The 25,986-nt window shown below is 43.0% G+C and overlaps 1 protein-coding gene across 2 annotated transcripts in view; it reads right to left on the bottom strand.

Annotated features, from left to right (window-relative positions):
- Positions 1 to 706: 706 nt before the first annotated feature.
- Positions 707 to 25,986, bottom strand: part of LOC137335730 (glutamine--fructose-6-phosphate aminotransferase [isomerizing] 1) — a 65,994-nt gene continuing 40,714 nt past the window's right edge. For both annotated transcript variants that reach the window (XM_068001047.1, XM_068001046.1), the window contains 5 exons: positions 23,499 to 23,613; positions 21,825 to 21,952; positions 9,109 to 9,276; positions 8,203 to 8,364; positions 707 to 6,980 (listed from right to left, as the gene is read on the bottom strand). In XM_068001047.1, coding sequence (XP_067857148.1) covers positions 6,936 to 6,980; positions 8,203 to 8,364; positions 9,109 to 9,276; positions 21,825 to 21,952; positions 23,499 to 23,613 — 618 coding nt within the window. In that variant the 3' untranslated portion in view covers positions 707 to 6,935. The remainder of the gene's footprint in view (positions 6,981 to 8,202; positions 8,365 to 9,108; positions 9,277 to 21,824; positions 21,953 to 23,498; positions 23,614 to 25,986) is intronic.

Genomic DNA, 25,986 nt, shown 5'->3' on the forward strand with positions numbered 1-25,986 from the left:
GTGCCGACTCGATGGGCCGAATGGTCTCCTTCCATGCTGTAACCTTTCTATGACTATGAACTTAAACGGATTACTGGTTTAAATTCATTGTGGGGTATCCTGTGTGACTCATATTACATGTATGTATATAATCATTAATTATCTTCACTTTCAGATGTACATCATGGGTTCCAGCTGAAATCACGCCAAATAATTAAACGTGGAACCAACTGTTGAGAATAAATGTCCCCCCACATCCCACCACCAAAAAAAACAGAATGCTGCCTGTAATTGGATTTGATCAGTTAAATTCATCTCCAACGAGTGCTCCAGAGTGAAGTTTCTCCATTTCCTCCTCCAGTCATTCTGTGTCAGATTAGGGGCAGTTTTGTACCGTAAATCCTATGCTCATTGTGAAAGGGGTTGGGAGTACCTGGACTTATTTCATATCCCTTTTCATCACATCGGTATGGGCTAGAAATTAAACCCACGTCACAAGGGTTACAGGCTACATGCCAGAATCCACCGAGGGCCCTGTAATATCTATTTAAAAAAATATTTTTTTTTTAAAAAAGGCCTTAGTATATCTGCCTGGTAGACGGCATGTATATGGAGGACTGAAAAATCACAAACCATTTAGCAATTACTGAATTCACTGCAGCAGGTTTGCTAATATACATGAAAGAAAATGTGCAGAGCTGCAGAAAGATACTCATCACACAGAGGCTTGAAGAATATCTGTACATTTTTATTAAAAATCGTACAAACATAGACGGCCTATGATGCACATTACTTGCCACGAGCAGTTTATGCAGGAGGTAATCACAAAAAAAAAGTTGGCTGAGACAAACTGGACAAGCAAACAGAGGATTGTATCATTCATTCTGCTAACAGCTAAAAGAAGCCAGTTATCTCCTTAAATAGCAGCTACTCGCAGCAGAGATGCTCCTTTCACGAGTTATTCATCTGCTCATGTTCAAAGTGTTCAGGCTTTAAAAGTAGGGCCAGAGGTGGAATGCAGGTCAAAAGCTAATTGGCAAGTTGCTGCACCATAAACTTTATAAATATCTGCACTGATAGTTTGATATGTTTTTGAGATTCTGCCTACGCCATCTCAGAACCATAGTAAGATCCTTCACAACTTGTAGTGTGCATAAAGACCACTTCAAACTAGAAAAGTTTCAGACACATTTGTGCATTGCGAGCCCTTGTGAACACAGGCTCTAGTCTCAGGGTTCCTTCACTTCAAATTTCACCTCTTGAAAGTAAGGAATGATTTAAAATAGTATTACAGACTGCCAAGTACTCGCATTCATAAAATGTACTCTATTCTTCACAGAAAATAAATGGGGATTCACAACACACAATATAGATTTTGTTCAATAGGCCTGCAGTGCAGCAAACTCCACTGCCTTACTATCTATAGACAAATCAGTGAGATTAACCCATTCCGTTGTTCAGTATAGTTGGGCATTTTAAACCCGTGGCAAAGACTTAGCAAGGAATTCAATAAGATTACCTCATGTAGAATGAGAACATTCTTTGAGCTTATGCTATTGCGGGAGAATGGCACGCTCCATTCCAGGTACCCAGTTTCAAGTACTCTCAGGTGAGGTAGAGCACAGCCATATGCAGACTAAAGCTCCCTCTACTCTGCCCCTCAGAAGAGCTCCAACCTCCTGCACTTGAGACATTTTTCCAAACATCCTGGGGCCTCTATGAGTGAGACTGCCAATGCCAAATTAGGAGGAGTTTTGTGCTGTAGACTGAAGGATTCAGACTGGGCCAAACTCACCTCACAAGAATGGGGTTTCTAATGGAAAGCTGGTACAGTATGCACATCTAATTGGCTTCACACGTGTGCTGATAATTTCATTTTGTTTCCATGTACAGTTTAAACAGGCATGGAATAAACAAACATTCTACATACTTTTGGTAATAAACTTCAGAACACAACACAATCAGCTGTGGTCCCATTCCCAAATACCAGTCCAGAACAGCTGCAGTTGTATATGTAAATGTTCTACATCGACCAAAATCAATACACTCATTCATTCTTTCCCCTCCTCACAGCAGCAAAGTGGCCTTTGTGATCATATTTAAATCCATTGTACAAAAAATGTGCAAAAGTAGTTGGATTGGAGTGCTTCATCTCATCAGTCTGAACAATACCATGACTGCAATCTGAGGACTTGGGTTGACAAACACTACTTCATCTTTATATAAGTAGCTCTGGAATATGGTGGGACTGCTAGTTTCAAATTTGCTTCATTTACATTATAAGTCTAAAGCAACTTTGCATGTACCATCCTGTCCTGGTGTCTTCCTTTGGCTTGCCATACTATGGAAATAACCCCAACTGGGACTGCAGCCAATGTAAGATCAATGTGGCAACAACAACTGCATTGCAAAGTGCAATTTCTGCCCTTTCACATCAGTGAAATACAAGATTAAACAATGGTGCAGCAGGGGGCACAATTGTTGGGCCCAGTATACAAGTTGCATCTTTATAATCAATGAACATTAAAACACATGAAGAGGTAAAGTATATGCCAGATTTAACAGTAAATCCCCTTGCTCATCATTTTTAGGGCCTTTGTACTTATGAACCAACCCCTGTGACCCACTGTCAATGCAGACATTGCCCACACTTAGAACAGAGTGACTGTTTCCATGATATTGACTGGGTCAGCACAACATGAGAACAGGAGCCACCCAAGTCCATTAATTAGTTCTCTTTGTAAAAATATTTGCTCTGTTTTTTCCTCTGTAAATGAAACGGTTCATGTTATTTATTTTTTTTTGAATTAGATGGAGTAAACAGGACACACATTAAAATGGTTTGTGATATTCAAACTCACTCAAAACCACAATCCTCCCCGATCCACCCGGGATATTGTTTGTGGCCCGTTGATTAACTATCGCCTTTACATTCCCTGTTTGCAGTCAGGCTTGGTTTCACTCAGTTACTTGAACTAACTCTCAATTAACTTCTGCACAAATTGAGCCGACAAAGGCCTTTGATGATTTTTGAAATTTCTAACTACAAACAATGCAAATCTTGAAAGCTGTCTATTAATAGAGCTTAACTAGAGCTTTTCTTACATCATAAAAAAATGGCTGAGCCAATTGTGGTCAGTGAGCATCATTTTGTTTTGATCCCTATATTCATTCTGCATTTTGCACTTTACCACTACACATACCAGGAGGCCGAGACAGCCGTAATATTACTGCAGTCACTATGGTACTTTCTGCTTGTGGAACATCAAGCACACCAGATAGTTTCTGCTGCACATGATGTCCAAGAGACTGGTTGTACTGTATCACACCCCAGGGCAGGCTGTTTCTAATGGGGCGTGCAAAGCACGGGTGACTTCTCTCCTTTATAATAATACGGCACCCACTTTATCAGCAATGTTGCGATGTAACTGAGATGGAGTTATAGCCTAGTCGGTGCTAGTTGCCATATTTTCTGGCAGCGAGCAAGTTCAGTCTGTACAGGCTGGATTGCAAAGGCTTTCCCTCGCAACAGGGGAAGATCTGTGTGTGTGTGGACATGAATCGGGAGTCTACCCGCAATGTAAATAGGGCGCATTGCCCAGCACTGGGAACTTCAGCACATTCACAGATCGCTCCTGAAACAGCCCTCTAATGTGATGGTGGGTTCAGACACCACTTCACCCACAACACAAAACAATCGCATTTATTTATCGTTTTGCATCCATAACTCAACTTACAGGAAATAAAGAAAATTAAAATTAAAATCAAACTTGATCCAAAAATAAAAGGTTGTTAAAAATATTCTTCATACCCTCTATGGGATTTTGGTACCTTGAGATTGCAGAAAAGAACAGCCACAGTCTCAAACACTGCACTGTGCAGTTATCCATTGTTATTGTGCTCCCTGATAGTAAACAAAATTAATTCCACTTCCACGCAACATTGCACCTCAAAGCAAACATCAAAACCATCCCTCCAACTGCACACCACAGTGGGACCAGTGGGCCCCATTTTCCCTCTGGGGTAAGCTGCTGGTAATCAATGATGCTGACCCGACCCTCTTTTTGCAGCAGCTAGACTGGAGGCAAATGCAACAGTTCTCGAGCAAGGGATGGTGGGCATTGAGTGTAATGTAATGTAATGTAGAGAGCTAACGGCTCTGGGGACACGAGCGGAGTTGTGTGTGAAATACCTTCCCACGTACAGAACCCTGCGGACACTCGCCTGTCCTAACAGGTTGCTCTCATGGCCTTTTAACTTTAGCACAAAAAGACAACTGTTGGAACACTTGCCCAACCCAAATCAACCAAAGTTACCTGACCATGGGCACAGGAACACAGAAACAGCACTGCATGTTTCTGTCTTGTGACTGAAGAACTGTATTCAACTCCTTCACCCACATTTCAAGCAGATTCAGAAGGGAGCTATCTACCCATTTGTCAGAGTCTGTCAGTCTTAATTGTGTATTATGCTAATTAGAGACAGCTTGGAAAGGCACAATGCATATTATCCCGTCTGATTGGGACCAATCGCAAACCTTCCTATGTGATATCAGGGAGTTTGGCTCCTTGAATGGGCTGCACTGCCCAGTGCCCCACCCCCACCTTGCTGAACCCATTCATTCTTGTATTTGGAGCAGAAATTCATCATGTCCCTCTTGGTGAACTCTCAAAGGAGCATCTGTTCCCAGGCTGCTTCTAATTAGTAGTTGGAAAGCCTTAAACATGGCAAGCAAGGGGTAGCTGACAAACACAATTAATTGCACATATAACTTTACAACATTACAGATTACAGAGTAGTTCAGCAGAATTAATTTCTCCTTTAAATACTCCAGTTATTAAAATCCACCTGAAGAGCAGGGTTCCAGATTCATTCCATTATGCTGAACCTCAAGCTTGCGACGAGATGAATAAAAGGCTCGGATATCAGGATGTGTACGGGGGTGGTGCAGTGGGAACAAGGAGGAATAATCCTTATCTGGCATTTCTTTCCAGTGTCTCAGGTCTTTCAGATTCACGCAGAACAAAACAAACCTTGTATGGCATTCCAGGCCAGTTTCACAGCTCTCACTGTACAAATTTGCACTAAATCCAGCACAACCAGCTCCATGACTGATTCAGATCTCAGTAGCCAAAGGCTTGGATTAGTTCTATTCAGCCCCTTTAAATATTTACATTGAAGAAAAACCATTGTTACTGCATCTAAGTTTTTCCTCAGTTTTCCTGGTTTGAGTTTTACGTTATAAAGCCAGTAGGGTGGGGGAGGGGGACAGAAGCAATGCCTGTTAGGAGCTCACAGTATATCAGATTGCTCTGCATTGGAGAGTCTGAAATTCTGTTTTAGCATGCACTGCAGTCATACCGTATTTATGCAGCTATCGTTGGACCGCAACAAGCCTGTTCAGGAGTAAAACCGACTCGTTGTGTTCACATTAGAGCGTCACTTACCCAAGGAGGTAAGCAAGATTATCCTTGGAACATTCTGGATACCAATGAGAATTCAATTTTTTTTTAATGATTGTAAAAGTTTGTCTTCGTCCAATTTCTACCACACAGATTTTTAATGATTCACATTTCTAAAAGGGAAGCCATGGACTTCTGTAGATTAAATCACACTCGGGCGTGTGCCACAAGCTTCAACTTCATGTAACCACTAAGAGCCCAGTAAATTAAAAATCACAGTATAAAGTATGAAGCTGTCATAAATAATGAACCGTTCACTCTGGAGGGTTTCAGCTCAAGGTCAAACAATCATTACTGTCAGTTTTAAGCGGTTTGTGTTTCTCTCCCCATTTCGAAAGTAAAGATCGAGCGGTCAAATAAGTGCAAATTAGTGAACTGCCTTCATTCTCCACAAACAGCTGTTGCCTTTTCCAACGAAACAGGACTGGTTAACCAAGAAAACTACAACCCTTGATCTCCACTATTTCAGAGGATGATTTCATTGTGAATTTACTCTATCATTTATAATCAGAATTAGTGTGCAAAACGAGCTTCCTACAACTACTGGGAAAACCGCCCCAATAGCCAGGGACCCGCCACAGAGTCCTGCCAACTGAAATGAGCGATGAAAATTTAGAACATTTCGCTTTTTTTTTTAACGTGAACATGTCCAAGAAGTTTGGATCCCATGTCGCAGAGTGCAGCATGACTGAGAGCAGGAGGGGATGAAACAAATCAGAACTTTCAGACATTTGAAAACAAAGACAAGAATTAAAAAAAACTTGTGGGCGAGGCAAGTGATTTGTCACACTGTGACATCCCATCATTCTCTATTGCTAGCCCACGCGGCGAGATTTTCAACACAAAACTCCCAAAGCTGGTTCCTGGCTCGTTCTTGCTCCGTTGAGTCAGTGCACAACATGTCGTCAAATACAAGCATACAGTTCCCACCCAAGCAGCTCCTGTAATGCAAGCTGAAGTCCTACACTGCCCACCCCGATTTCAACGTTCCAGTCAACAGACTCACTTCACCATCTTGGTCATCTATTGGTCCAAAAATAAAAAAAATCACTTGTGTTACTTACGGAGAATGTCTCTCAGCAAGAGATCCTAATTCAGTGCACTGTGCCTACAGGATTTTCTTCCCCTCGTGCACTGGCTATAAACAGTTTGGTGAAGAAAACGGACAGCAACGGCTGAAACCCTGATTTGAGAGACCCAATCATAACGCGGACAAAAGAAACATTGAGCACAGATAAAACTAAACACAAATAAAAAAATAGCCCACTGCGCAATGACCTTGCCCTCTATTTCCTTCTCTAATAATTCAGAAATACACAGCTCTACACGTGTAGATCTGCCCTACGTTAGTTGTACTACTCTAAACAGTAAAATAGGAAGATTTATCCCAGTAGGTTCATGTACTTTTTAAAATATAAAAGAAAGTTAAGAATGTTCAGGTTAAAAAATAAGTCTTGGCCCTCTTGTCTTTCCTGCGGATTTTGCAGCAGCTCATCACTCCACGGTCACTGATTTGGCCAGGTTTCGGGGGAAGTCAACCTTTGGGAGGGAATAAAAGTGGTTAATAACTGTTGTTTCACTGTGGCACTCTCCTGACTTTCTGGCATTGGCTTTTACAGGGATACGGTTTGACATTCACCAGGAACTTTCTGCCGTATCACCCAAGTCGTCATTGTTCACCTGTGAGAGTCGAGACGTTACACGTCAAAAGGATATTGAACCATGAGGGGCTGCTCTCACCAGACGGCCACACACATTTGTGTGGGTGACTGGAGAGCAATCAGGGTGGAAATCCTGGCCAATTTTCCCCTCCTCAGCTCAGGGGCACTGGGGCCAAGTACACACTGCCACTTGGGAAGCTGTTCACTTAAAAGCTGCTCTTCGATTTGGGATTTCAAAATTTGCTGGATTACTGTTTCTGCTACCAAACACCGAAAGGATTTAACGTCAGCTGTCGCTATCTTTCAAAACACTTGCATTTACAAAGTGTTTCACAACGTTGCTGAAATATCTCAAAGTGCTTATGATGGATGACGGTGAGGTGCAATGACCGTCGTTATGTAGGCAAACACAGCAGCCACTCTGCACCGGCAACATCCCACTTGCAGCAATGAGATAAATCAGCAATACAACATGTTATTTAGGTTGTGGTGGTTGAGGGAAGAATGCAACAAAGTTAAAAATCATTTTTGCACGGGAAGATTAGAAATCATTTCTTGGGCAGGAACAAATAAATGTTGGACATTCATAAATAGTGAGCCAGGACAGGAAATGGAGAGGATGAATGTTTCAGCCATAACTCTATCAGAGCTCTCGGTTCTCATGAAGGGAGAAGGCCCTGTGACCCCCCCTCCTTCAGTTGCTGACTGACCTGCTGTGCATTTTCAGCATTTGCTGTTTTTATTTCAGATCTTCAGTCTTGACTTTCACCTCGATTATTCTTAGATCAATGTGAGTCTGAAATTATATCGTGGGATACCAGTGGACGAATGCTCGACCTTCCTCTCTCTGCTGTTTTAGTGAAGGTGTTAACCGATTTAAAACAACTCGTTTAGAATAACTGGGTCAACACCTTTGCAAAAACAGATGAATTTCAGATAAACCTGCTAAGCATTGATCCGTTAGCATCCCACGGTGTAAGTTCAAGGCCGAAATGCTTCAGGCTTTTTCTCTTCCTGCATTTACATTTCATGTATTTCAGGAACGCTAATCCACGGGCTGCAAGAGAATTGAATTTCACACACCAAAAGCATCTACTCACATCAAATCCTCGTAGAACGGCAAGGTGGAAGGATAGAAGCTGCAGTGGAATGACACTGAGGATCCCCTGCAGGCAGTCCACACTGTGAGGCACTTTAATTACCCGGTTCACATTCTTTATGGTCTCGTAATCATCCCTGTCACAGATCACCACCGGGCGGCCCTGAAACAAAGTAGACACAATCACGCTTCAACAAACTGCAAATTACCATACTCTCACCCCTCTCTCTGTTGCAACTTTTTTTTGTCTTTCTCTATTTTATTGATGCTGCTATGGTCAGTGCTCTTCTGAACTTTCCTGTTCCTTGTTAGTATCAAATACATTGCCCTTCCCGCTCTTATATCTCCCTACATCCTCACTGTGTTGAGACTCATTGCACTGTCTCCTATTGTAACTCATTCTCTCTCAAGGCTCCAATACTGTGCAACTTCATACTTCTCTCAGTCTTCCCTTTCTTCTGCAATCTACAGGCTTTAAAAAAAAATCTACTTTTATACAGCATTTTAGACATCTATCAAACACCCCAAAGCAGTGCACATAAAGGAATTCCTTTTGAAGTGCAGTGATTGTTGTTATGTAGGCTAATGCATCGGCCATTTTGTGCAAAGCTCCATCGCACAACAATGAGGTGAGTGACCAGTTCATCTCTATTTTAAGTGTATTGCTAGAGGGAGGAACTTGGCCCAGGACATGAGGAACCCCTCCCCTACCCTCTCCACCTGAAACATCAGAGCTGGCAGATGGGGCCTCCTATTAATATCTCACCTGAAGCTTAGTGCCGGCTAATCGCCACGTCTCGATTTACCTTATCTTCTCTCTGGCTCTGCTCAGTTTTGGTGGCATTCTGCACTGCTTTTACAGGAGAGAAACTACAATAAAGATCCGACAGCGCAATTAACATCGTACCTGCCGTGCGACCACTTGCTGCAGAGCATTTTGGCACTTGGTGTACGTGTGGTCCCTCATGATCACCATGATGACTGGCATCAGCTTGTCCACCAGGGCCAGGGGCCCGTGCTTCAGCTCTCCAGCCAGGATGCCTTCAGAATGCATGTACGTGATCTCTTTGATTTTCTGTGGAAATAATTTTAGATGCACACATATTTACACAGCATGTAGCATGCGTGAAAAAAATAAGTCACTTAGACAAGTGTGGATTCATTAAGGAAAGCCAGCACGGATTTCTTAAAGGCAAATAGTGTTTAACTAACTTGATTGAGTTTTTTGATGGGGTAATAGAGAGGGTTGATGACGGCAATGTGGTTGATGTGGTGTATATGGACTTCCAAAAAGGTGTTTGATAAAGTGCCACATAATAGGCTTGTCAGCAAAGTTGAAGCCCATGGAATAAAAGGGGCAGTGGCAGCATGGATATGAAACTGGCTAAGTGACAGGAAACAGAGAGTAGCGGTGAATGGTTGTTTTTTTGACTGGAGAGAGGTGTACAGTGATGTTCTCCAGGGGTCGGTACTGGTTTTCTTTATATATATTAATGACTTGGACTTGGGTGTACAGGGCACAATTTCAAAATTTGCAGATGACACAAAACTTGGAAGTGCAGTTAACAGTGAGAAGGATAGTGATAGACTTCAAAAGGACATAGACAGGCTGGTGGAATGGACGGACACGTGGCAGATGAAATTTAATACAGAGAAGTGCAAAGTGATACATTTTGGTAGGAAGAATGAGGAGAGGCAATATAAACCAAAAGGGAGTACAGGAGCAGAGAGACCCGGGGGTACATGTGCACAGGTCGTTGAATGTGGCAGGGCAAGTTGAGAAAGCGGTTAAAAAAGCATACGGGATCCTGGGCTTTATAAATAGAGGCAGAGAGTACAAAAGCAAGGAAGTTATGGTGAACCTTTACAAAACACTGGTTCGGCCACAACTGGAGTATTGTGTCTAATTCTGGGCACTGCACTTCAAGAAAGATGTGAAGACCTTAGAGAGGGTGCAGAAAAGATTTACCAGAATGGTTCCGGGGATGAGGGACTTCAGTTACGTGGATAGACTGGAGAATCTGGGGTTGTTCTCCTTAGAGCAGTGAAGGTTGTAAGGAGATTTGATAGAGGTGTTCAAAATCAAGAGGCGTCTAGACAGAGTAGATAGAGAGAAACCGTTCCCATTTGCAGAAGGGTCGAGAACCAGAGGACACAGATTTAAGGTGATTGGCAAAAGAACAAAGGTGACATGAGGGAAAACTTCTTTTAAAAACACAGCAGGTGGTTATGATCTGGAATGCTCGGCCTGAAAGGGTGGTGGAAACAGATTCAATTGTGGCTTTCAAAAGGGAATTGGATATATACATGAAGGGAAAAAATTTACAGGGCTATGGGGGAAGGGCGGGGGAGTGGGACTATCTGGATTGCTCTTGCAGAGAGCCGGCATGGGCTCGACGGGCCGAACGGCCTCCTTCTGTGCTGTAACCAATGTATGATTCTATACTAAGGAATCATAGGCTGTCGGTTGGCCTGGGACACCTCTCCACATCATCTCATCACAAAGTATTTCCCCACTGCCTCCCCTTCCAAATATCCCAGCTTTTATTCCTTTATTTTGTTTAAAGTACGGACTTCTCTCTCTTCTCGAGTTTTCAGATGAACCTGATTTGTCTATGATAGTCCGTACCTCTCTTTCTCTGTCTACCACGTTCCATATTACTTTTCCTGTACATAGCTCCCTTCCCTGTAGGATTGACAAGTGTTTTAAGCCAGGGTTAAATTATGAGAAGAGGCCGCATAAACTTGGCTTGTATTCCCTTCAGTTTAGAAGGCTGAGCAGGGGATCCAATTGAGGTGTTTAAAATGATTAAGGGATTCGAGAGTGTAGATGGAGAGAAACCATTTCCTCTGGTGGGAGAAATCAAGAACAAGGAGACATAATCTTAGAATTAGAGCTAGGCAATTTAGGAGTGAAATCAGGAAGCACTTTTTCCACACAAAAAGGTACTGGAAATGTGGAATTCGCTTCCCCCAAAAGGCTGTGGATGCTGGGGGTCAATTGAAGCTTTCAAGGCTGAGATCGATAGATTTTTGTTAGGCAAGGATCAAAGGCGGGTAAATGGAGTTGACGTACTGAGCAGCCATGATCGAATTGAATGATTACTTGAACAGGCTCAAGGGGCTGAATGGCATACTCCTGTTCCCACGTTTGTCTGGCTTTCTCTCACTTTAGTTGCAATGGAGGGCTTTCACAGTTGCTATCAATGCTGGGATAGGTCCACCTCCACAGTGAACACTTCAGGTAATGATATTAATTACCACCACAGCCCATAAACACAGAAGATCACTGTCCTCAGGCAGGAGGTCACAATCTCACACAAGACTCCTGCCAAATGTGGTAGAGTTGCTAGACTCAGAAATCTTTTGTAAGAAAGTATTTTTTAAAAAGCCACATTCAAAACAGAACTCTGAAGAATTTACATTACTAAAATATATCAGGAGTGCTGTTTTGATGGAATTTTACACATTGCTGCCTCGGTGCAGTTCTCACCATTTTCTAAGGAGATTACTTGGATTGAGTCCATTAAAAAATACATTTCTGACAACCTTTCTGAACACATGGAAAACAGATCTTTCTTGTAATATTCTTAAGGTTACAGCTTAAAAGAAATTGAAAATATATATTTATGGGGTTGTTGTGTGACACTAATGGACAGATAAACCTTTAGACTTCGCGAGGGTCTAGGAAAGATTAACCAACTTCCTGGGCCATCTGGTTGCTGAAGGTTTTAACTCATACACTGTGACTTCATTCCAGCCAAATGAGAACCTCAAGTCTTATGATTGACTTGGTCTTGTCTAGGACACAGTCAGCAACATGTAAGGAGCCTCAGTCAAATGAGTACACTTGTTGGTGGCCAGTGATGCTAAATAGTGCCCAGATGTGTAAATCCTCACGCGAGACTGTAAAGGGACTCATATCTGCTTGTGAGCAAAACACACCAATACTCTTGAGGTAAACATTCATGTATTAAAGGAAAGCTTAACAAGTTTTTAAAAAAAAATTCAGAGAGGACTGCAGAGAATTTCTGTGCGGTTGCATGTTGCGTCAAGTCCACAGCCTGGCGATGCTATACAGTACAGACCACGTGCAGATTTCACTAACTGGGATGTGAGATTAGGACCACTGCTTATGGAGAGGATTAGCACCAACATGGATTAGTTGGGTCGAAAGGTCTGTTTCCGTATTGTAAATCTATGGTGGGAAGGACAGTAGCTGCAGCGACAAAGCGATTCGATGCATCACTGCAAACTCCAAACCCTGTACTTTGCCAAATATTCAAGATAAATCCCTCCTCCTACTCCACTGTGAAATTCTCTGTCAGGTGGTTCACTCCTCCAGTGAAAATACCTATCCTCCATCAACTCACTGGAGGGTCTCCCGAACAATGCAGAAAGGAACCTTGGTACCTTCAGAGTAAGTTTGGGACTAGCAAAGCTTACAACCTTGGTCAACTGAGAGTGCAAATCTGACCGGGATTCAAAATTGGCTCTCCAAGTTGGGAGCCCAATGACAAAGCCACTTGTCTCATACTGTAGCAGACAAATCACTAATAGTCTTTCAGTCTCCTTATTAAAAAAAATGCTCCTCATCTTAAGGCCCTTGCAGTAATCTCTGATGAAAGCAGGTACTTGAAGTCTGCAGTCTGAAAGGATGTCACCTCCTATTCCTCTATCTTCCCTGGAGAAGGAGCCTCTGCTTAAGGCCCCCCTCCCCAACAACGTGACCCAGAATGGAAACAAAGTTTGGGGAGTCATGACTGGGATCCCAATGCATGGTTCAGCATTGCTTAGCATCAATAAATCACCAGTTATTAAAACTTCTTCCACTTAATCTATACAGTTGGCATGCATCAACAACACTCCTCATAGGCCATCTTTATAATAAAATCACCGAGCTTCTAGGGAGCACATAAGATCACAACAATAAAACTCACAGATACAGTTAAACGAGGGTTGAGAGGTAAGATTGTGCTAGTTTCTACTTCCAGCCTGCTGTCATGCTAAAGTGAGACCTTGCTCCTCTTGGAGGTTTTTGCAAGTTGAGTGCTTGGCTGTTTATGGGAATGTTGTGTTTATGTTTCGAACACAATATGCGAGGTTCAAATACTTCACTTCCTTTACACATGGTTCCAATTGATTTTCTCTGCATGCACAGCCAGAATCCATGACCTTTAGTGCCATGATAAAAAAGATTCCTTTCAGATGGTGCTTAGTCTAATTAATGCCAGCATAGACCACTGAACTGGGACATTGCGCAGCATCTATAGAAGTAAATAGGTTAATTGTCTGTCTCTAAAGCTCATTGCGGAAGCAGTATTGAGCATTTCAGTTTCCCCACTTAATTTTTGAGGAATGGCCTATAAATCAAAATTACTGTTTTGTAAATTTAAATATTCATCACCCGAGGGAATGAGAATTAAATGCATTCAGCTGGTGGGGGCTGTCTGTCCATTTGAGAAAACTGTTGCTGCCAACACAACACTCGGATGTATTTATCTGATTCTACATCTGTACAACTGTCGTTTCAGACTAATGGCATTTGATGAAGCCGTCAAAAGTGCAACCATTTGTTTCCAAGTCGCAATTTTTTTTTGGTTCTAAGTTTCTCCTCTCTCCTCCTGAACATGGTGAGGCAATGCTTGGGTGCAGTTTACAGGTAGCCCTCCAGTACCTTACCCAATTAACCATTCTTCAAGTGGGCTCAGGAGGCTATTCCACGCAAAGAGCATCACAGCTGAGCCTCATTCTGTTCTCACCTTTCCAATGGGAGGCACTTAACATTGATCAGGAACTCGAACCCGAGTTGATTTTGCTCCCCTTTCCAGGCAAGGGTTATTGAGGGCAATTTGGAGTCACTTTAATGTGAATAACTCAGTTTAATCATGTAAAACAACCTATAACAAACACAACGGAGGGTTGAAAGGGACCTATATTCTGAGAGGAGGGAGGACGATCAAGAACTTTAGGCACAGCAGGGCAGATAGCTTTGGTGATTTCAGCTTACACAAGAATGGACACTTTGGCAAGAAACTGGAGGGTGCCTGGCAGCTGTGGAACCGTCCTCAAAGATTTTAACACCTTCAGGGAGAATTTTAGCACTAGAAGGCAGTGAAAAAGATATTGTTCACAAGTTGTTTACTGTAAAAAAACAAAATCCACCATATTGTTGCAGTGAGTCTTTCGTTAATCTCCTAGTGGAGTAAATTGCCATTTTCGTCACAATATTGTCACCTTGATTGAGAGAGAAGAGTTTTTGAGAAGGTGCAGTGCTTTGTGAAGAGACTTAAGTTAGCTGAAGATTGTGGAGATGGGTGTGCATTCAGACGGCTGCTCAAGAGCATTGAACCCTGCCATGGTTTTAATTTTTAGCCCAGGAGGTCCTGGAGTATGTCACACTCCTCTTTTTATATACAAACTCTAATAGTGTATTAGCTGTAATTTTGGTAAACGCCAGATATTTCAGTTATTCAAGGTTTGGGTACAAGTTGGAAAATGTTCTGGGAGTGTCTTGAATTTGATAGCTCCACAACCGGTTTCACAAAACATTTACTTTCCATGGGATATAATGATAATCTATTCCATGTGAGTAATTGTTTGCATTATGTAAGGTTTCTTATGAAATGTTAATTGAATATTAGATTATGCTAAACCGAGATTTTGTGACACTAATTAGGATCAGGGCAGCACAGTGAGAGAAAGAGTTAATAGAAGCTGGGAGACGAGTTACGGGGCTCTGAAGTGGCATTCGAACAAGAAAGTCAATTTTTTCCTTAAAGACTGCTTAAATGGAACTGGAAGCATCAGAAAGAAATTAAGAACTGCAACTATCATAGAATCGTACAGCCCATTGTGTGCATGTCGGCTCTTTCGAAGAGCTGTCCAAATAGTCCCGCCCCTGCTCTTTCAGCAAAAAAAGGACTAAGAGATTGATTAAGAGGGGAAAAATAGAGTATGAGTAAACTTGCAAGGAACATACGAGCAGACTGTAAAAGCTTCCACAAGTATGTAAAAAGAAAACATTTAGTGAAGAGGAATGTAGGTCCCTTAGTCAGAAACGGGACAATTTATAATGGGGAACAAGGAAATGGCAGAGCAATTAAACAAATACTTCGGTTTCGTCTTTATGGAAGAGGACACAAATAACTTCCCAGAAATGCTAGGGAACCAAGGGACTAGTGAGAAGGAGGAACTAAAGGAAATTCGTATTAGTAAAAAAAGTGCTGAAGAAATTAATGGGATTGAAAGCTGAAAAATCCCCAGGGCCTGATAATCTGTAATCCCAGAGTCGTAAAAGAGATGGCCATGGAAATAGTGGATGCATTAGTTGTCATCTTCCAAAATTCTATAGATTATGGAACAGTTCCTGCAGATTGGAGGATGGCAAATGTACCCCACTATTTAAAAAAGGAGAGAAAAAACAGGGAATTACAGACCAGTTAGCTGAACATCAATAGTAGGGAAAATGCTAGAGTCTGTTATAAAGGATTTGATAACAGGACATTTAGAAAATATCAACGGGATTAGACAAAGTCAACATGGATTTATGAAAGGGAAATCATGTTTGACAAACCTACTGGAGTTTTTTTGAGGATGTAACTGGTAGAATAGATAAGGGAGAACTAGTGGATGTGGTTTATTTGGATTTTCAGAAGGCCTTTGATAAAGTCCCATCTAAGAGGTTAGTGTGCACAATTAAAGCACATGGGATTGGTGGTAATATATGGCATGGTTTGAAAATTGGTTAACAGACAGGAAACGCAGTAGGAATAAATGGGTCTTTTTAGGGGTGACAGGCAGTGACTAGTGAGGTACCGCAGGGATCAGTGCTTGGGCCCCAGCTATTCACAATATGTATCAATGATTTGGATGAGGGAACCAAATGTAATATTTCCAAGTTTGCTGACGACACAAAACTAGGTGGGATCATGAATTGTGAGGAAGATGCAAAGAGGCTCCAAGGTGATTTAGACAAGTTGAGTGAGTGGGCAAATACATGGCAGATGCAGTATAATGTGGATAAATGTGAAGTTGTCCACTTCGGAAGGAAAAACAGAAAAGCAGAGTATTATTTAAATGGTGATCGATTGGGAAATGTTGATGTACAAAGGGACCTGGGTATCCTTGTACACCAGTCACTGAAAGCAAACATGCAGGTGCAGCAAGCAGTTAGGAAGGCAAATGGTATGTTGGCCTTCATTGCAAGAGGATTTGAGTACAGGAGCAGGGATGTCTTACTGCAGTTCAACAGGGCCTTGGTGAGACCACACCTGGAGTATTTTGTGCAGTTTTGGTCTCCTTACCGAAGAAAGGATATACTTGCCATAGAGGAAGTGCAGTGAAGGTTCACCAGACTAATCCCTGGGATGGCAGGACTGTCATATGAGGAGAGATTGGGTCGACTCGGCCTGTATTTACTCGAGTTTAGAAGAATGAGAGGGGATCTCATTGAAACATAAAATTCTATCAGGGCTGGACAGAATGGATGCAGGGAGGATGTTTCCCCTGGCTGGGGGGTCCGGAACGAGGGGGTCACAGTCTCAGGATATGGGGTAGGACATTTAGGACTGAGATGAGGAGAAATTTCTTCACTCAGTGGTAAACCTGTGGAATTCTCTACCACAGAAGGTTGTGGTAGCCAAGTCACTGAATATATTGAAGAAGGAGCTGGATAGATTTCTAGACACAAAAGGCATCAAGGCGTACAGGGAGAGAGCGGGAATATGGTATTGAGATAGGGGGATCAGCCATGGTCATACTGAATGGCGGAGCAGGCTCGAAGGGCCGAATGGCCTACTCCTATTTTCTATGTTTCTATGACCACAGCTCTGCAAATTTTTCCTTATCAACCATAAAGGTTTTCTCATTCCTCAATAATGCACACTGAACACATCCACTCACCTAAATATGACCAAGACAATAGATCAAATTATCTTGCTAATATTTAAAATTGGATGCGTTGAAAACTGAATGTTCTTCCATTACGATTTCCACACTCAATTATTACAGTATTTTTATTGCCACTAGATATCTTTATTAAGCTTTCTTCAACATTACTTGCTTATAGTCTGGGGAATTGGGAGTTTTTGCTGGTTTTAATGTTAACAAAGAGTCAGCTTCTCTAGCATTAATCTGAATTTCACAAAGTCCCTCGATGGTCTATATGTTACAGGAGTATCACACCTTTACAGCTGGTGTGAGGCCGAAAAGTTGTCAGCCTACTTCCCCAGGGTGGTCTCGTGCTGCCTGCCTAAGTCAATAGTGGTAACTTTACGCCCAAGTTACACTACATAGTGCATATCGATACAAAGTCAAAACCACTTCCCAATGCGCAAAAGAGATGATATTAAATTATCTGCTACATTTGCAAACTCTTCCAGCAGTGCCCTTTTCTTATTTAGCCCTGAGCTGAGCTGTGGCCAGCTAGCTTGCCTGAGTTTGGCTGGGTTTCCTTGGGGGTTCCTAATCTTAATAAATCAAATCAATTTTAATGAACATAATGTCACTTTCAGGGAACTGGCCAAAGCGCACAGCAGCTTTTAATCGACCCCCTCAACCCAGGACTGGCACGGAGTACACATGACATGATACTTTAGAAAAGGGCAAGAATGTATAATCTGAACTTTTAGGTCTGGCTTGGCTCTTCCAAACCAATGGAGAGATCTGTGCCATTGCTAGGAAACAATTCTCCATCCGTAACAACTTGTTATTTACAGACAATGCCCAGAGTGCAATGAGATTTTTCAATACAGTCAGTTTGGCAAAAAACCTTTGTTTTGGCATTTTAATATTATTCCAAATTACTTTGGCTTTCATTCTATTTGCTTGCAGCACGAAGATGACTTTACGGATTGAATGATTGTCATCTTTGTTCGTGTGCGTGTGCGTGTGTGTGTGTGTGATTTCACCCAGACAACAGAGCATTGTGCAACTTAAATTTACTGTACACATAACTAGTTACGATCCTCACCATGTGAATGACTTGTGCTCCAGAACTAGCTGCGCCACTAGCCAAGCTGTTCCAGTACAGCTACAACACTGGCATCTACCCGACAATGAGGAAAATTGCCCAGGTCTGTCCTGTCCACAAAAAGCAGGACAAATCCAATCTGGCCAATTACCGCCCCATCAGTCTACTCTCAATCATCAGCAAAGTGATGCAAGGTGTCGTCGACAGTGCTATCAAGCGGCACTTACTCACCAATAACCTGCTCACCGATGCTCAGTTTGGGTTCCGCCAGGATCACTCGGCTCCAGACCTCATTACAGCCTTGGTCCAAACATGGACAAAAGAGCTGAATTCCAGAGGTGAGGTGAGAGTCACTGCCCTAGACATCAAGGCAGCATTTGACCGAGTGTGGCACCAAGGAGCCCTAGTAAAATTGAAGTCAATGGGAATCAGGAGGAAAACTCTCCAGTGTCTGGGGTCATACCTAGCACAATGGAAGATGGTAGTGGTTGTTGGAGGCCAATCATCTCAGCCCCAGAACATTGCTGCATGAGTTCCTCAGGAGCAGTGTCCTAGGCCCAACCATCTTCAGCTGCTTCATCAATGACCTTCCCTCCATCATAAGAAATGGGGATGTTCGCTGATGATTGCACAGTGTTCAGTTGCATTCGCAACCCCTCAGATAATGAACAGTCCATGCCCACATGCAGCAAGACCTGGACAACATTCAGGACAATTGGGCCGATAAGTGGCAAGGAACATTCACGCCAGACAAGTGCCAAGCAACGACCATCTCCAACAAGAGAGAATCTAACCACCTCCCCATGACGTTCAATGGCATTACCATCGCCGAATCCTTCATCAACAACATTCTGGGGGTCACCATTGACCAGAAACTTAACTGGACCAGCCATATAAATACTGTGGCTACTAGAGCAGGTCAGAGGTCGGGTATTCTGCGGCAAGTGACTCACCTCCTGACTCCCCAAAGCCTTTCCACCATCTACAAGGCACAAGTCAGGAGTGTGATGGAATAATCTCCATTTGCCTGAATGAGTGCAGCTCCTGTACAAAAAAAATTCTCCTTATTTCCACCCTGATTCTTGTACAAATTACCTGAAATCTGTGTCCTCTGGATACCGACCCTCCTGCCAGTGGAAACAATTTCTCCTTATTTACTTTATCAAAACACTTTGTAATTTTGAACACCTCTATTAAATCTCCCCTTAAACTTCTCTGCTCTCAGGAGAGCAATCCCGACTTCTCTACTCTTTTCATGCAACTGAAGCCCCTCAACCCTGGTGCCATTCTAGTAAATCTCCTCTGCACCCAAGCCAAGGCCTTGACATCCTTCCTAAAGTGAGGTGCCCAGAACTGGACACAATACTCCAACTGGGGCCCAAACCAATAATAAAGGTGTGCCATAACTTCCTTGCTTTTGTACTCTATGCTGCTATTTATAAAGCCAAGGGTCCTGGTATGCTATTTTTTTTAAAAAAAAAGGTCCATCAACTTGTCTTGCCACCTTCAAAGATGTGTGTACATAAACCCCCAGGTCTCTCTGTTCCAGCACCACCAGTGTAATTTCAGAAACAAAGACTACTGTTAAAAAGCCAACCATGACAATAAAGCTTTTGAAAACAGAATGGTGGAACACCACAGTCCTCAAAATAACTTTGGAGGGATGCTATCACCTCATCAAGGACTTGAATATGTTCAATCCTTCCCTTAAAATTAACCAAAACACATAGCAACAGTGTACTGACATTTCAATGCATTGTGTTATGGAGTATTTAGATTGGGAGCTTGCATTCACCATTGTTGAAAGGGAGGGGAAATCAGATGATGAACCACCCCAGCGCTCCCTTGCAGCCCTACTTTTGGCTGGTTATTGAGCAGCACGGCACTGATGGTTGGGTATCGCGTGCCTACCATACACTCCATGGGGAAGGATTTGCGTTCCCATACAGAATTTCCTCCGACAATCGATTAAAATCCAAACTTGCTGAAATAGTAATCACTATTTCCTGATTTATCCCCTCTTCTCTCCTGTTCTTTTCAATCTTGGTGGCCACACAGTGGATCTTGGCCCTTCGCTCACTTTCTCAAATTAAAAACAAAAGCAGCGGAGCACACGAAACTAAAACCCTGCCTATGGCGTGAAGCTTGCAGCACGCTTCCATCAAATAGTGTTTATGGGCTGCCTGCCCACGCATAATCGAGCGCCATGCTGTTCAATCAGTAATTTTTGTCCGCACAAGTCCTCCTTGTAAAGCTCGAGACCCAGTTTTTGTTACTGGGCACTTGAACTAGTCTGACTCTTTCCCTCTTGTTGTGAGATCGGTTCCTCCCCCAGCATCCGCAGGCAGATCTAAAACAATGCACTCTTTGTACACGCACTTTCACTTGATTACAGCTGGCAGAGCGAGCACTCTGCCAAAGCTCTGTTCCCCTCTATGGGGCTGGGGGGAGCGGGGGGTTGGAGGCAACAAAACATGTTTAACTTGCATGGTGACAATTAACACAATTTTTTTTAAAAACCACAAACTGTGAGGATTTTTTTTTTGTTGCATTTGATATAACTAAATTATAACAAGTTTATTTGTGGGGAGTGGGAAAGAACAGAATCGCTAGCATTGTCTTAGAATCCTGTGTTTTCCTTGCTGTGACCTCAACTGAACGATGGCCCACAAACAGAGAAACAATTCTTAGATAACATGTGGCAAAAATAATTCTGAACGACAGTCCAGCCACCCCTGAACAGCACGTTACTGGTTAAGGCACCAAATACCACCTCATGCCTCGCTGAAAATGACACCATTTAAAAAGGGAAGTGGATATGTTTTTGAAATGGAAGAATATAATAAAGGAGACGTGAGAAGGGCAGGGAAATAGGATTAGGATAGCTCCAGTTACAGGGCTAGCACCGGCGCAGGTGGATGGGCCGAATAACCGGCTTCTGTGCTATTATTTCTCCGATTCTATCCAGATGGTGGTCCATTTCCCCCCTTCCATCAGTCAGACTGGCTATTAAAACACTGTGCTGGACAGTGATAGGGAAAGGCCTGGCCCACACAATTGCTCGATGAGTTCTAGGTGACTGATAACTTCTTTCTATTTGTCTCTCCCTATCTTATAGTGCCCTTGCATACTGCATAGTGGTGGGTTACAGAGTGGTAAAGGGAACAGCTCGAGTGCCCTCTTGGCTGGGGAATGGTGAACGACACAAAACTGGCAAAAATTCAATTCATTTCTTTTTTAAATGAGGACTTTTTTTTTCCTCCAACAGATGATTTTCCAGACACTAGCGAGAAAAGATGTTAATTGAATCTCTCTGGAGTGGCCAGAATACGTGTCTCCAGATGTGGATGATTGTAAAGAGACTGGTTATTGGCCAGCTGGATTGTCTGGCCTCTCTTTATAATCCTCCACCTTCAAAACTCATAAATGACAGTACTTTGAAACACTAGCATCTGCCAAATGTCATTACACAGATGCAAGAAATGATTTTCCGGGCAATTTTAGAGAGGGGTGTTGACACGTCTGCTCCGCAACAGTGAGATGGCAGAGTTTGTCCTTCATTGTTTAGTCTGTTTACAGATCCAAGGACAGTATTTTCCCCCTGCCATTCCCGCTATGGATATCTGGCCAAATAAAAACACCAAACTCACCAGCGCCCCCTCCAGGCAGGTGGCATAGTGATACCCACGGCCCATGATGAGAACGGATTTCTGTTGGTATAGTTCCCTTGCCAGGTTCTGTATCTCCTCATCCAGGGTTAAGATCTCTTTAATGAGGTCTGTGAGAGAGAGAGAGAAAAAAAAAATCAATGATTAAAGCAAAGAATTTGCCTTTACAACTCAGTTACAATGCCCTCTCATAACAGGAGGTGTGCTCCCCTAAAAAAACTCACCACTGCAAGTATCAGAGCTCAACTTTTCACTATTTCAACCTGGTCAAAAATGCAGGGAGAGGGAAAGAATTTCGCTGGTTGCTGAATGTTGCAACATCATGAAGGTTTCCGCTGGTCAGCACAGACCTAAACCTAATGCGGAGATACATAATCTCAGCACTGATGCACTTTATAGCAATACAGGCCGATCAACAGCATGTAAGTTCAATAGTACGAGCCCAGTGTGTGGGCAGGAAAGTATGCTTACAGCATATGTGCAGCAACCACACCCACTCATTATCTGCCGTCCATTATGTGGCAGTAGTTACCAACAGGGCTTGAGTGCAGGGTTTATTAATAAGTGTGCTAGAAATCTGAAATAAAAACTGAAAAAGATGCAAATAGGCAGGTCAGGAAGCTGGAAGTGGACCTGCTCTCCCCATCCCACTGTCAGTTGTTTACAGACGCTCTCTTGTCTTCCTTTGCCCAGTTTTGATGAAAGGTCTCTACCTGAAATGCTGACCTATTTTTTTGTTCACAGATGCTGACAGACCTACATTTCTAGCATTTGCATCTGTTTGCGATTGCCAATTGCAGTTTCTTGGTCTCTCCAATTTCACTCCCCTCCCCACCTCAACACCATTGTCTCTGTTTCTAGGCTTATGGTTCCACAAGCCCCAGCTCTCCCCTGATCCGTTACCCTAGTGGCTATTATTCATACACCAGCCTCGCCAGTGAATAACTGCAGGCTTTTTAGTCATGACGAACATAACAACAGAGTCAGATCCTGCCTTATCTAAGATTCACATGCACTCAGAAGTCTCCACCCAGTTTTCCCTCCACTGAGCCAAGGGGCTGTGGTGAACTGTACTGCCACTACTGTCGCTCTGACTGAGATGATATAACTCACCACAGACCAGCGATTGAACTGAAGGCCATCCCGATGACTTTATACTGTGTTATTGGGGAGCACAGGGGTCATTTAGCACGCAGTAGGTAACAGGATTCTGTGAAATGCACGATAAGCATGGAGCAACAACTGCAATTCTCTTGCACGTGTTGTTTGGGCAACAGAAGGTTGTCCTATTTCTGACATCATCTCCTTTGATGTGAGAGGTTCTTAATCACTACCTGTGTCAGGGTGTGTAAATTTAAACCTTTTACACATTCTTCTGCAGCTCACTAGCTATTTGAAACGCAAATAAAATGGGAAACGATTGAATAAGCAGTCATTCCATATGGTCAGTACATCAAACACTGCAGTCAGGTAAGGGCAAAAAGGGGATGAAGGCAAAATAGAATCTGGAAATTGATGAAATTGATTTGTTTTCCGTAATTCTTTTCCTGTACATTGGTTTTAACTTCCAAAACAGAGTCATTTTTTTAAAAAAAAGGTTACTGAGTGAGTACTCTTTTTTTTAAACGTGACACAATAAATGCTCCCGTTGCTTACCTGGCAATGCCTTTAGACCCCGAATAATCTCCTTTCTCCTCTCCTGCATAGAAATTCTGTCTTCACACATCATGAGCGCAAACATCACCAGAGAAACAAACTGACTGGTGTAAGCCTGGGTGAAAACAGAAGGGAGTAAATTACTGCTGGCTAAATTCAGATTCCTTGGTGGCGTCTGGAGAACAAAAAGATGGCAAGCTGCACTCGCACTGAATATAAATGACACAAACAGTACAACTCATCTCAATGTTGAGTCAGAAACCTACGGGCTCCTTTCTGACAGCTGCCTGCAAGCTAAATAAATACCCTGTAGCGTCATCACTTTTGTGAGTACGTAGCTGAAGGGCGGGGGGAGATTGATTGTGGTTCAGGTCACATATCGAATCCATGCATGTTCAGTAACATGTCTATAAATTATAGATAGGATTAATCTGGTCTCCTGCTCAGCACACACCTTCAAACAGGATCCAAACCCTGGGACTGTTCATCTGGGCTTGACACTGAAGAAGTGCAGTGCAAAGAAAACTGTGTCACAAGAAAGAGTTTCACGGCAGCTCACTTGAGTAAATATATCATGCGTGTGCTACTAGTTCAACAGACCAAGAAAATCCCAGGTTCAGGCTCTCTCGAACTAGAATACCCAAGTTAGAAAGGGGAGACTAGCACCAATGGTTCCTGTTCCTGATGGTTATCCAGTACTCAAGAGTGTGTGTGCGCGTGTGTTTGAGTGCATGAGTGTGTGTGAGAGTTTGATTGAGACTCTAAGTGTAGTAGCACACCACAAATGACTGAGTGAGTGCGAACGAGTGACAGAAAGCGAGCGAGCGCTTGTGAGCGAGTGTGCATGGACCTCAGGCTCAGCCGTGATACCATCCCTGTGATTAAATAGCTGACATATTACACAGCGTTATTAAGAATGGCCAATTCACAGGAGACAGAGTGGGCATTCGCCATAAATCCCACGATTGCATTTATTATTGGACATGGTCTCTGGTAACGCAGTGCTTCAGAAAGTTAAGTTTCCCACAGGCATTGGACCGCACTGCCACCGCAGACCGCCACCTGATCCGAGTTTTAAAATGTCCAGTAAAATGCTACGGCTATGCTTGCAAGCTGCAGTACGATATTTCTCTGCCTTGCCCTTGGGAGGCAACCAACAGCCTCAGCATCAGGTCTCTAAACTGGGATTAGAGCAGCATCAAATAATTTTGTTACAGAATTAGTGAACATACTGAAGGAGAATTAAAAAAAACAAGTCCCTCGAAGTGAGTAACATCGCAGCAGCCAGACCAATGCCTTAACCAGAGCTTAAGAATAATTTCAGCCATGGGCCATTAGAAGGGGCTGAGGGAATTGCTCCACTTTCTTTACGCACTTTTCTAATTACAGCTATCTGAGCAAATTTGAAGGTAGTGAGTGACAAGTACCAGGTTTACATGCCGCACAATATCTTTGGTGTACTGGTGCTGATGTAGAGACATGGAGCAAAAAAAAAGTCCAAATCAATCCCCCCCACCCCCCTCACACCTCACCCGACGGACTCCAGTTGTTTTCCATGATCAAATTCTCAGGGGAAAGATTCAAGGTCTGGAGTGGTTCTAGCTGACAAAAATGTGGCTCGCTGACATCATTTCTCACCATCTGAGCTAAGCAGAAGCAGATTTCCAGCACAACAAGCACTTTATCAACTTCAGGAGAGGCAGGGAGACAACTTAAATGGCATTTCTGTTACCCCCAAACATTGAGGATGGGAATCGGAAACAGAACCCAGTCAAAAAATTTGGCACAGAGACCATGATCGTACAAGTTCACAAAACCCCACTCTTGTTCACATTTACTTAGCGTTAAAGTAGTCGCCATCTCCACAAAATGGGCCCCTTAAAAATTTGCAATGTCAACCAGCGCTCGTGAAAAAGTAGTAAATGCTGGCAATGCACAAAGGTTTACAGCATATCAACACAAATGGAGATCGCACTCTACCATTTTTATGGCACGATCAACTGAGATACAAGAGTAAAAAGCTCTCAGGCACTCAAAAGGCAGAACGGGTAAACCAACAGTCAAACTGCCAGCAGGAGGGTTTGGGAAACCACAATTCATCTTTCCAGAGTCAGCTGGCTGGGATGGCTATGACTGCAGAGTTGGCCAAGGACAAGAACAGGCTCAGCTGGGATGTGCCACACAGGCAAATATAAAGCCTGGTGACAATCGCAGTCTAAGCTCATGGCTGAAGAATGCTTCTCGGGCGAGGGGTACCGAGGGCGGCTGATGCTGGTGAATCAGATCCCAGCAGGAAGCAGTGTCTTCAGCAGAGGAGAGAGGATAGAATTAAGGAGAGGATAAACGTGACTGTGCGCAGGCTCACTGCTTATTGTTTCAGATATGAAGCACGCTGGTTGGGGCGGTCCACAAGTGGGAAGACAAGAGATATCCCTGCCTCCCCTGGGGGGAGGGGGTTCTGAATCCAAGCTACTCTTGCAAAATGGTA

Source organism: Heptranchias perlo, chromosome 20, assembly GCF_035084215.1.
Source record: "Heptranchias perlo isolate sHepPer1 chromosome 20, sHepPer1.hap1, whole genome shotgun sequence".
Taxonomy (NCBI): Eukaryota; Metazoa; Chordata; class Chondrichthyes; order Hexanchiformes; family Hexanchidae; genus Heptranchias; species Heptranchias perlo.